At 38.7% G+C, this 12946-nt stretch overlaps 1 protein-coding gene across 4 annotated transcripts; it reads right to left on the bottom strand.

The window, feature by feature from the left end:
- Positions 1-303: 303 nt before the first annotated feature.
- hrh2a (histamine receptor H2a) lies at positions 304-12350 on the bottom strand. 4 transcript variants are annotated; one of them, XM_053642360.1, is made up of 4 exons: positions 11933-12350; positions 1135-2530; positions 877-973; positions 304-773 (listed from the first exon to the last, which is right to left on the bottom strand). In XM_053642360.1, exons 2-3 carry the CDS (start codon positions 2253-2255, stop codon positions 967-969), a joined length of 1128 nt encoding a protein of 375 aa, XP_053498335.1. In that variant the 5' UTR covers positions 2256-2530; positions 11933-12350; the 3' UTR covers positions 304-773; positions 877-966. The 4 variants fall into 4 exon arrangements, with proteins under 4 accessions (XP_053498335.1, XP_053498332.1, XP_053498334.1 ...); XM_053642357.1 differs by having other exon boundaries at positions 304-776; positions 877-2530; XM_053642359.1 differs by having other exon boundaries at positions 877-2530.
- Between the last annotated feature and the right edge of the window lie 596 nt (positions 12351-12946).

The following is a 12946-nucleotide window of genomic DNA, read 5'->3' as shown; positions in this document are numbered from 1 at the left end:
TTGACCATATTCAGTAACAGACCACATGACTGATAGAAGCAGCATCAATCATTTGGTTTAATATTTTAATGGTTGTTTTACATCTTTGCTTTGCACAGTACTATTTATATTTGTAAAAATGCAAAATTTGGTTGTAGGTGCTACATAATGTGGTATTAGTTAATGCCTCATAATACAACAATAATAATAATTTTTTTAAAAAAAAAACACTGTTATTGTACATATTTTTGTATTCACATTTTTGTTCCTCTGAAAACCTTTAAAAATGTGTGCAGTTTAAAAGGCAAATGCAAATTATGATTTGAGTTAGTATTTTTTATTGGATATTTTACTGTTCATCTTTAAATCTATCTTTATATATTCTCGTTGAACATGAAATTCTCTACAGATTTTTGGCATTAGTTGACAGCAATAAAAACAAACGATAACTTTTCAGTCTTTGTACAGTCTTCACATTTATGTTGCAGTTCCTCCACTGACCTGGAGAGGGCACCATATAGCACAGAACGCTTTCTGTTCGTTTCTAACAGTCTCTATCCCTGTAGCCGCCAACAATCAGGCCTCGTCTGTTTGCAGAGAGATGTGTTTGTTTGTTATTAGATGTGTTGTCGTTGTTAGCTTCCCCCCCACACACTTTTGCCCCATTATTCATATTTTTTTTTAGCTGTTCTTGTAAGATTCAATACACAATCTTTCAATCTTTCTTCAGAGCTTTTCTTTCCTCAGAACTCTCAAGAGGACCAAATGTTTCATCAGACTATGGCTGACAACTCCTACTGAAGATAACAGAAAGAAAATTAATCTCCATTTTGCATTGCAGAACTCCTAAACCTTCTTTTTATGCATATATTTCAGAGTAATTTTATCTTTAGCTACCTGCTTCATACTAGGGGGCCGTTAGAAACTGGGGTGAAGCCTAGATTGGGGTTATGGAAAGAGAGACAGCGTCCAGATTTGTTCAAAGTATTATGATCTGGCAGAGAGAAATAAACAGGGATAGAGAGATGATTATTGAACATCATACCCTTGTAATAAATCAAAAATGTATTCATTAAGTAAAATTAAATACATTTATAAAGTGGTCCCTGTAATGTGTATTCTAATTGTTGTCCATTAGTTTTGTGCCTCCAATACCTGTTGTGGCCATTAGACAGGACACTGATGATGCTAAGAGATGTCCCATTGCTGCCATCCCTGTTTCCGTTGCTCATGTCCTGTAGCATGATACAGGCTCCAGGTATGAATTCTGTCCTGCTGCTGGAAGGGGTGAGCCCATTCAACAGCCCCGCCTCTAGTGCAGTAGTTGGCGTTCCTGTTGGTGTGTTAATGCCCCTCCAGCCACACAAAAGCCTGCAATAAGCAGACCTAAATTCCCTGTTAAGCGCAGCATACAGGAATGGGTTTAACGTAGAGTTAACATAGCCTAGCCACATGACCACTGAGTATGCAGTGCGTGGAAGATCTGTCTCCTTTCGTATCCCCATAATGGTGAAAAAAGTAAAATAGGGAAACCAACAAACTACAAAGGCGCCCAGCACAACTGCTAATCTCACTGCAGCTTTGTGTTCACGTAGTGCTAACGCTGATGCTCCTGATAATGAAGACATAGTGGTTGAAGAGTACGCTCGATGTATGGAAAGGATTCTCTTTGCCTGGGCCCGTGCAATGCGGAACACTCTGTAATAAGTCCAGCACATTGCCACCAGGGGGAGATAAAAGGTTACTACTGAATCCACTACCACATAAGTGGGATTTAGCTCGAAGCGACAGTCTCCCGCAGGGTCATCCTTACCGTGATTCTGCACCGTTTGGTCCACCGTATTCCAGCCCAGGTGAATAGGAACAAACGAGACACCAATAGATACCAGCCAGATTACTGCTAATGACGTACCAACATGCCATGGCAGCACCAGAGTGGGGTAGCGTAAAGGCACCGTGACTGCAATGTAGCGATCTATGCTAATGGCCAGGAGGTTAAGAATAGAAGCAGTGCTCAGCATGACATCCATTGAAATGTAGACATTGCAGAAGTGAGCTCCCAGTGGCCAATCCCCAGTCACCTCAATGAGAGTGGAGAAAGGGAGGACGAGAGCTCCAAGTAGTAAGTCAGTAATGGCGAGGGACACAATGAAGCAGTTGGTGACACTGCGTAGACGTCTGGTTGCGCAGACAGCCAGACACACCAGCACGTTTCCACACACCGTTAACAAGATGAGGCAGGAGAGAATCACACCTAATGCTATCTGAGACAACATTTTAATACTGAACCAGTGTATGTAAGCAGGAGAGCATTAGCAAGTGTATCTTAATGTGGAAAGTTGATCATTTTTAGGTGAATAGCCAACATGCTGCATGTGTAAGATCTCTATGTTAGTTGTGTTACAGAAAATGCATCATCAAGTGCACTGTTTGACCTTCCACAGGTGAATCCTTGTTTGGGGCCAGAGGAGTCCATTTTATAAGACATGTTAGAGTCTGCTACCCTCTTCTGGTGAGCATAAGCAGTGCATCATATTTTTCCTTTCTGCTCCTGCAGATGAGAAAAGATGAATTTAGGTGTCTTTTATAACAATGTATCAGAATTATGATAAACCATGTCTCATTAAGCTTTATCATGATAATATCCTGATTCCTCTGCACACCAAATCTATAGATAGTACTGTGACACATAGTTGCTCTAATTTTTACTTCTTTTTTTTTTTACTTGGTGAAAACACTAACTGTTTTCCAAATTTAGAATGATTTATAAAGTAAGATTTGTTTTCCAGTGCCTCCAGTGTGGAATTGTTATTTTTAATCATTCACTCATTCAGGCATCTTCAGTAAATGCTTTATCCTGGTCAGGGTTGTGGTGAAGCCTCAATCTATCGTGGGGACACTGGACTTGAGGCAGGAATACACCCTAAATGGGACGCCAAATATTGTGATCTAATATTTTTACCATTTCACTCACACCTAAAAGAGTAAATCGTGTTTCAGCTTAATCAGCTATGTGTGAAAGTTTTCTAAGAAGAACAATAACTTGTTATACTTCCTCTTGTGTGCAAACTTAAACGTTCACTTCCCTGTGATAAAACCTATCGACTGAATGTGGAAAATTGTTTGACACTGATAACATGATGAAAGGGTGTGTATGTGTGTGTGTGTGTGTGTGTGTGTGTGTGTGTGTGTGTGTGTACATAAAAGTGGGAGAGGAGGCAGGAGCTTGTGAGATACTGTGTTTGAGGGCTTTGTGCCAGTCTGGTGTATTTGCTCTCACTGTTGGTAGGACTTAATGGAAGTTTGGCTACAGGACTGTGGAGTTAAAGCCTGATAAATATCAGCCTAATTGCTCAAGCCCTCTTCCACACACACTACAAACTGAGATAGAGAAAACAAGTGGCTTTGTGTGCATGTTGTGTGTGTGTGTGCGTGGTGTGTGTGTGTGTGTTGGAACAGTGCCCATATACTCTCCTTACCCATAGAGGACATCAGGATAAAAGAAATTATGTTTCATATCAATATTATTTCCACATAGCTTTCACATTTGTCACAGCTAAAAGAACATATATTTCACACACACACACACACACACACACACACACACACACACATGTTCTTTAACACAAATTTTGGGTATCTAAATATATTTAAAACAAACACATTCAGAGACTCTGGTAGAAACCCTCAGCTGTTGTTTATAACCATTAATCCCTCACCATATCTGGGCAGCCCCCCTACTCTCCTCCCCTATAAGGAGCCTTTCCCACCACTGTGTGTGTGTGTGTGTGTGTGTGTGTGTGTGTGTGTGTGTGTGTGTGTGTGTGTGTGTGTGCGTGTGTGTGTGTGTGTGTGTGTGAGAGAGAGAGAGAGAGAGAGAGAGAGAGAGAGAGAGCATCCTGACATATTAATCATGCCTCATTTATTAAAGTGAGGGAGAATTACTTCTACAAATCGAAAGTATGGGCTGTGTCCCTTAAAACTGTCTGATTAAACTGTGCTCATTTTGATGTTCTTTCAACTTCAGTGACCTCTCTCTCTCTCTCTCTCTCTCTCTCTCTCTCTCTCAATTCAATTCAATTCACACTACTTTATTGGCATGATTGTTTACATAGAATATTTCCAAAGGATCAATGTAAATAAGAAAGGAGAATTCAAAGAAAATTTGTGAGTTCAAATTCCAGCACCGCCAAGCCAGTACACTGTTGGGCCCTTGAGCAAGGCCCTTAACCCTCAACTGCTCAGATGAATAAATGGGGAAAAAGAAAAAAAAAAAAAAGATAAATAGTAAATATAAAATAATAGTAAGTAGTAAATAAGTATATAGTAAATATATAAATAAATAAGGTATTTGATGCTTTACCTAATCAATTGCATAGTTTTTTGAAGATAAACATTTATTTTGATTCAAACAACACGTTCCAAAAAGTTGGGACAGAGTCAATTTAGGAGTAATAGCGATGTGACAAGTTGAAATAAGAAGTTGATGTGAAACAGGTGAGATAATCGTCTAATAATAGTATATAAGGAGCCTCCAAAAAATGCCTAGTCCTTCAAGTGCAAGGATCGGTCGAGGCTCGCCAATCTGCCGACAGATGCATCAGCCAATATTCCAGCACTTTGAGAACAACATTCCCCAAAGACAAATCAGTAGGATTTTGTGCATTTCACCTTCTACAGTGCACAATATAATTAAAAGATTCAAGGAATCCGGTCAGATCTCAGTGCGTAAAGGGCAAGGTCGAAAAACACTTCTGAATGCGTGATCTCCGATCCCTCAGACGTCACTGTCTTAAAAACTGTCACGAGTCTGTAATGGATATCCTGACATGGGCTCGGGAATACTTTGGTAAACCTTTCACAGTCAACACCATTCGCCATACATCAACACTGTCCAGAAGCACCGCTGACTTCTCTGGGCTCGGTCTCATCTGAGATGGACAGTAGCACAGTATAATCGTGTTTTGTGGTGTGATAAGTCGGCATTTCAAATAGTTTTTGGACAAAACAGCCGTCGTGTTCTCCGAGCCAAAGAGGAAAAGGAAAGGACCATTCAAGCTGTTATCAGCGTCAGGTCCAAAAGCCAGCGTTTGTCATGGTCTGGGGGTGTGTCAGTGCCCATGGCATGGGTAACTTGGACATATTTGAGGGCAACATTAATGCAGAAAGATATGTACTCATTTTGGAGCAACACATGCTACCATCCAGAGCAGGACAACACCGAACCACATTCTGCCCGGATTACAAGCGCATGGTTGCGTAAGCAGAGAATGTGGGTGCGAGCATGACCTGCATGCAGTCCTGACCTGTCACAGATTGACAATGTGTGGCGCATTATGAAGCGCAAAATAAGGCAACGAAGACCCTGTACAGTTGCGCAGCTGAAGAAATGCATAATGGATGAATGGGAGAAAATTCCGCTGCTAAACTTAACCAACTGGTGTCTTCACTCAGCGCCCAAACGCTTAATAAGTGTTATTAAAAGAAAAGGTCATGTTACACAGTCGACTGTCCCAACTTTTTTGGAGTGTGTTGCAGTCATCAGATTTGAAATGACTGTATATTTTCAAAAATAAATTAAATTCACAAAGTAAAACATCAAATAATGTGTTTTCAATATAGTACAGGGTGAATTGAATTTTCAAACGACTCTTTTTGTTTTTCTGCATTTTCTATACTGTCCCAAGAATTTTGCTAAGGAATACATTTTTAAAAAATTGAACCGGAAAAATGAGAATTTTACTATGTGAGTTACTCACTACAGTGAATAACAATATATACAAGCTATAGACATTATGGCAGAAAAGGGAGGATTTTTACTGTATATGTTTAACTCTGATACTAAGACAGTTTTATTATGGTATCCTATATTATCTACATTTGTTATACTCTTGACCATGATATTGTTATGGTCTTTCTGTGGTATGTAAATTTTATTATGTTTTGCTATGTTATGTCATGTTATTTTATGTTATGTTATTTCGGTATTGTTATCTGTCTTAGAGAAGTGCCCTAGTAGCCATTTTATATCAGTGGCTTGCAACCCATGCGTTTGCTCCATAAATGGTTATTTTTTTTGTGAGGCTCATGTTTCACAATGAATTATGTTTCATTAATTAATACTGAATTAGTTACAGCACATAATCAGGAAGTACCAGGAAATGCGTATTCGTTTTAATATAATCAGCTTGAAAATGATCAGCATCTTGATCCAAGAGCATGAAACTAGATTTGTACAGTAAATATAAAAGATGTTTGTCATCTGTGCTACGTGGCTCTCTAGAGGGACTCTTTCCTCTAAGTAAGCTTTTGTTTAGGTTTGAGCTGAGAGGTTATTCTAAGCCCAAGCAATTTGAGAGGTCTTCAAAATGAGTGCATGCTCTCATACACCACTCGGATTTAATAAATCTGTTTTGTTCTCATGTGACAGGCCGATGGTTATATTTTATGGGAATGGTTATGGGAAGCACTGTAATAAATGATATGGAGCGTAAGCATAAGAATGAAAGTGTTTCCTAACCCCCATTCCTTGGTGTGCTAAAAACAGTTGAGAGACCCAGACTGTTCTCATCTATGATGCACACACTGACCTCGTCCGTCTCAGACACTTGGGCTTCAGAGTTTGAAAAATCACCCAACGACTTTGGATAGGACAGCAAATAATTTAGCAGTGTGCCTCATGTAGAGAATATGATTTATATCTTGCCATTATAGACCACTGTTAGAAATACACTGATGTATATTTATTTACACATCTGTGGTAATATAGACATACGTATACTGTAACGTCTGACTGTATGCATTCACGTTCCACATTAGTCAACATTTCAAAAGACCCCTAGCAAGCAAATTTATAGGGCATCCAAATCAACTAAGGAAATAAAGCACTCCAGAGTGTACTGTTCTTAAAGAGCTTAACTTCTATAACAAAACTGAAATTAGCCAAATTTTGTTTAATTAGTTCGTAAAATTGATTTACATTGTAACAATTGTTCCCTCATTAGACTCTCATTTTTTCTCTCTCTTGAAAGTTATTAATACAATAAATAACCCCAAACCCTCCAACCTGAAGACTTACTGCACCCACGAAAACTTAAACATAGGAATGTTTTTATGTAACATACACACAGACTTTTTTAAGGAGACCCGTACACATGCTTTATCCATGCAATTATCCAATCAGTGCACAGCATAAAATCATGCAGATACAGCTCATCAGTTTCATAAACTTCAAACATCAGAATGGGGAAAAAAATGTGATCTCAGTGACCAGATGGGCTGGTTTAAATATTTCAGAAAGTGCTGATCTCCTGGGATTTTCATATATAACATATCTAGAGGTCAGAGGAGAATAGCCTGACTGGTTTGAGGAAGTTTACAGTAACTCATGTTTAACCACTTTTTACAAGTTTGATGATCAGAAAAGTATCTCAGAATGCACATGTCAATCCTTAAGGCAGATGGGCTGCAACAGCAGACGACCACATCGGGTGCCACTGATTTCAGCCAAGAACAGGAGTCTGAGGCTACAGTGGGCACAGGTTCACCCAGACTGGACAGCTGGATATTGGATAAAGACCAGGCTATGTTTTTATTGTTGTTCTTGATTGGAAGCTGGATAATTGCATGAATGTGAAGGTGTACAGGTGTTCCTAATAAAGTGGTCAGTGAACGTATATAAATGTTCCTATAACATTTCCACAATATTGAAGTTATACAATGCAAACACGTTAACTTTTGCATTACTGAGGAACATTGATAGCTCAGTGGTTAAGACCTTCTGACCAGAAGGCCATGAGTTCAAACCCCAGCACTGCCACTGCTGGGCCTTTGAGCAAGGGCCTTAACTCTCAACTGCTCAGTTGTCTAAATGAGATAAATGTAAGTCGCTCTGGGTAAAGGCGTCTGCCAAATGCTGTAAATGTAATGAATGTAATATTGTGTGAGCTTTGACTGTGTCTGATAGAATATTGTGAAGAATAGAGAAGTATCAGGTTTTACATGAAAACTGTACTTTTGTATCATTACAGTACAATTTCATGTTACCTGATAATTCTTGTTCTAGGGATCTTTTCGTTCTTAAAAGGAGGTCAGATCTTATTTTTTCCGCAACCCTTTTGACTTTCTCTCACTTTTCCCTGAAGTCTAAACACACTGAATGTGATTCAGAGCACATTTAGGCCCTTCACCAAGCAACAACAATATAGTTGTCTCTCCAATCAGTCTGTTATGATCCGGTAGCTAAATGACTTAGATAGACAGCTTAATTTGAACTGAGTGTTCAGTGAATGACTCATCTGAGAGCTCCAGTTAAAAATAAACCTAACAGCTTTGTGAGGGAAAAAAGAGCAAAAGCTTTTATACTGTGTATAGAGGTATAGAGGCAGATGCAATCACAATCTGGCTCTTTAGCGATTTTACTTGTGTTGGTAACATGTAAGTGAGTGTGACAAGCTATATTGATTGGAAATACCATAAAATTCTCGACCAGTAACTCTTCCATTCATCCATCTTCTATACTGCTTATCCGTCAGGGTTGCGGGGAACCTGGAGCCTATCCCAGGGAGCATCGGGCACAAAGCGGGGTACACCCTGGGTGCCAATCCATCTCAGGGCACAATCACACACACATTCACACACAGGGGGAGGAAACCGGAGTACCCGGAGAAACCCCCGCAGCACGGGGAGAACATGCAAACTCCGCAAACAAAGGGCAGTACCGGGAATCGAACCCCCAACCCTGGCAGTGTGAGGCTAACCACTAAGCCACTGTGCGTCTGCTAGTAACTCTTATAAAAAAAAATTCTGCTTGATTGCAGATAATTTGGGATACATCTTTTAAATGATTCACTGCCCATCTCTATTCTGTGGTGGCCTGAAATTCCAATCCTGGACAACCTAATGCAGCAAAATACATTAATGCTCCAGGAAGAAACAGGAGTTTAATAAGAACACGTGGATCCTTCAAAAGACAAAACCAGTGAAGATTACATACACAACTAACAGAACCATCAGCTAAACCATGCTTCCTGGCCTTAAATGGGAGCATGCAGAAAAAAGTGACTGCTTTTTGCATTGTTGTTCTTTTGTTCCTGCTGAGGTTGAAAGTGAGGTTGTCATATGTACATTGGTTAAGGGGAGAATTGGAGTTTCAGACCCACAAGCGTCCGCTTGATGCGCACTTCCTACGAAACCAACTATTCAGTAGAGATGGGGCTTTTCATACTGCAGACGTGAGGTTCGTTGCTTGCATTTGTTTGTGCGGAGCCTTGAATTCATTGTTGCATCAAATATGACCTGGTTAATCTGAAAACATCAACAATTTTAATCCAGGGCTTAGATTCTAGCTATAAAAACCTTTCTTTTGTACAACAGATTTCGAACATCTGTCTCTCCTATGAGAGCTCAGTGGTGTCATACAAACGTCTTTAGTGCTCTATTTTTTGATGTTAATATACTGTACATTTTGTCTTAAATTATTTTATGTCTTCTCCATTAGTGTGTTAGTAGAAGCACTTCAAATTGTCAAAGAAAATTCAGTGTCAATAAAAAAAGCAACAGATTACATAAAGAGCACTTATCAAACATCATACAGAATTTCTTATAAAACCACATGATAGTAAACCAAGACAAAGTCTGGTCACAGAAAATATTGATCATATATACAGTACTGTGCAAAAGGCACATGCAAAGAAATGCTGTAGGGCAAAGATGCCTTCAAAAATAAAGAAATGAACTGTTTCTACATAAAAATAATAAAAAAAAATGGTGTGACAACTATTTGCTTTAAAAAACAAAAAATAGTAGCCTCTGGTACAATTAGTGCAGTTTTATAAGGAAACGAGCTGGCAAGTTTTATTGAGCATCTAACAGAACCAGACACAGTTCTTCTGCAGACTTGCTTCATATTTTTGCAGCAGCCTTCATTATGTTTTTTTTTTGTCTGAAAAGTCTTCTCTTACATAATATGCTGTTTCTTTACTGACATACAAACATTTTTTTCTGTAATATTAAATGTTGTGCTAGAGAACTAGAGAATGTTTGGAAATCTAAAAATGTTTTTGTACTGACTTGATAATACAGAAATGAAAATCTGAAATAAAATTTTTACTTAAAAATAGGGTGCCTAAGATTTTAACACAGTACTGTATGTATATATATATATACTATACATATATCCTAATTCATACTGCATGCCTGTAGATGATATCCAAAACATCAATTAATCTAATCCCTAACTGTTCTCAAGAAAAAGTGAAAACGTTAAAGCATCACTTTATTATATACATCCTTGTAAAAAAGGTCAGTCTAGCACTTTAAAGGGTTATTTGGTTTAGCTCACGATGAAAGGTTCTATGTAGAACCAGACAACAGTGGATTCCAAACAGAGCCCCTTTAGAAAGCTGGAAATATCAACAAAAGTACCCTTTTTCCTAAGAGCATACAAAACTCCATGGTGTATAAACTTTAAAAATCTCATCCAAGAAGCAAAAGAACACCTTTCACTAATTAAGCTATTTGTATTAAGTCTATATTATTATTGTTAATTGGCAACTCTATGCTAACTCAAGCGGAGCTGTAATTTCCTGTTTGCTTGCTTGAAAATGCACTCACTTTCATTAATTGCTTTATCCTGATCAGAGTCATGATGGATCTGGAGCCTTTTCTGGGAACACTGGGAGTGAGGGTGTGACGCCAGTCCATCGCAGTGCACCATGCACACACACACACGCACACACACACACACACACACACACACACGCACACATTCACGCCTAGTGGTAATTTAGCATAACCAATTAGAGTACAGTTTATATCCTCAAATCATTTGACATGTCTCCATTCCTTATGACTGTCCTGCTTCCCTTTTCTCTGTACATTTCCTCTTTGTCTTTCTCTGTCCTGCTGAAATCATGGTCATGGTCATCTCATGATAACGAGTCATGGTCATTTCATGCTAATCTATCTTTATAAGGCAGCGATTCAGTATTTGACAATAAGACTGAATTTGCTACAGTATGATTGTATAGGATTTGGTTTAGTAGCCTCCGAGCGATATGTGACTAACTTTGCTCATAATCTCAGGTAGAGAAGGACTATTTTAAGGATTATAGTTACAGGAAAATAATCTTGCTGGCCTATTAAAGGCTTAAGTTATTAAGTTTATAATGAATTCTAATCAATTATAATCAAATAATGATTGTCGCGTTGATTAATATGAATCATTATTTTTTAAATCAATGCATCAATCCAAATCCTTCAATCATTACCCCCTGAGTACCTAGCCCTCCATTTTTTTTTTAAAATTTGTTTTTATGGAAAATAGATTGGATATATACTACATAAGCATGCATGTACAAATTTTAAAAACAAATTCTTTGTTACTCTCGCTCTCTTTTCTCACATTGTCACACACTCTTAATTATGCTCAGGTGGACTTTGTACACTTCTGTATTTTAATACATTAACTTATGGTATTTTACATAGTTACTGCTTGCTGAAGCATACAATTCTGCACACGCACACACACACACACACACACACACACACACACAAACACACACCTGAAAATCCCATGTATAATAAAGAGAGATCTTTATCAATCTGTTTTCAAGCTTGCACATACACATATGCACTTGGACACAAACGCACACACACACACACACACATGCTGCTAACACCAAAGCAGTTCAGCTGAGTAAAAGAGGAAGGTGAACGAGAGTGTCATCAACATCACAGACGTTCCTCTTGGTTTCACCCAATTGTCTTGTTTCACAACCTATCCTTTCTCCAGGTTTTGATTGTCTATCACTGACTATTTTATTCTGTATAGAAGTTCTGCATTCTGCATTCGTTTCTATATTCTGTGCGTACAAATTTGCAACACACAAAGCACATGAAAAGAACCTATTTCAATCAAGAGAGCACGAATTTAGAAGTAACCTGGACTTACTTTAAGTGACCTCCATTTCTGTGATGTCCTCTCTCCCTTTCTCACACACCCACACACTCTCTCTCTCCACTCTCCTTTCTCTCGCTCTCTTGCGCACTCAGTGCACTCCTTCTCTTAGCCAATCACATGGATAAATGGGTTCTTTTCAAGTACAGAAGGCGTGCTTGTCTCTTAATGCATGTGTGTGTATGTAAGTGAGCTAGTTCTATGTATGTCACTATGGCTGCCTCTTCTCAACTCCCTGTCTGTAATCTTGTATGACTAAGTTCCTTTTTCCAACTTATGACCAATATTTTTTATTATTTTGGGGTTTTCCCTACCTTTTTTTTCTTATCTCTTGTGTGCTTTGTTCAGTAGATAAAACTACTCTAACAAGTTAAGGTCCAGGAGTCGGTCCATTTGGAACAACAGCAACAGAAATCTCTGAATTATTCTCACTCCTAGTCTCTCAGTGGGGTTTACCTCATTTGACTTTGTGTACATTGGACCATAAAAGAATGTAATTGATGTTGATGTTGTTTGGAGTAGCAGCAGTGTTGAGACAGTGGATAATTATGCTGTCAGCTGTTACATTGATGCTGCTAATATGTTTTTATTATTAGACACTACACATCCCCACATAGACAAGCACATTTCTCACTGACCTGCTCTTTATTTGCATTTTACAAGTAATGTGGAGGTTTTTTCTGCTGTTAATACAGACAAACGCTGCTTGATAGGCAATCAAGACCAGACTGATAAAAGAGGTGCGTTTGAAGTTTTACATCTATAAATATAATTCTTTTTCTTTTCAAAGTTTACTTGACCCCTGCTTCAGAGGCTTGACCCAACCACATCATGAACATATCATGGCGGAGATAATGAGTCTTTAATGGTCACGTATACATTACAGCACAGTGAAATTCTTCACTTCGTATACCCCAGGATGTTAGGAGGTTGGGTCAGAGCACAGGGTCAACAATGATACAGTGCCCCTGGAGCAGAGAGGGTTAAGGGGCTTGCTCAAGGGCCTAA

The sequence above is a fragment of the Ictalurus furcatus genome, chromosome 14 (genome assembly GCF_023375685.1).
Source record: "Ictalurus furcatus strain D&B chromosome 14, Billie_1.0, whole genome shotgun sequence".
Taxonomy (NCBI): Eukaryota; Metazoa; Chordata; class Actinopteri; order Siluriformes; family Ictaluridae; genus Ictalurus; species Ictalurus furcatus.
This window is presented reverse-complemented; position numbering and strand designations above follow the sequence as displayed.

Bases quoted from the DNA above. Each gene is read 5' to 3' on its own strand.
- hrh2a (XM_053642358.1), bottom strand. From the start codon at position 2,255: ATGTTGTCTCAGATAGCATTAGGTGTGATTCTCTCCTGCCTCATCTTG.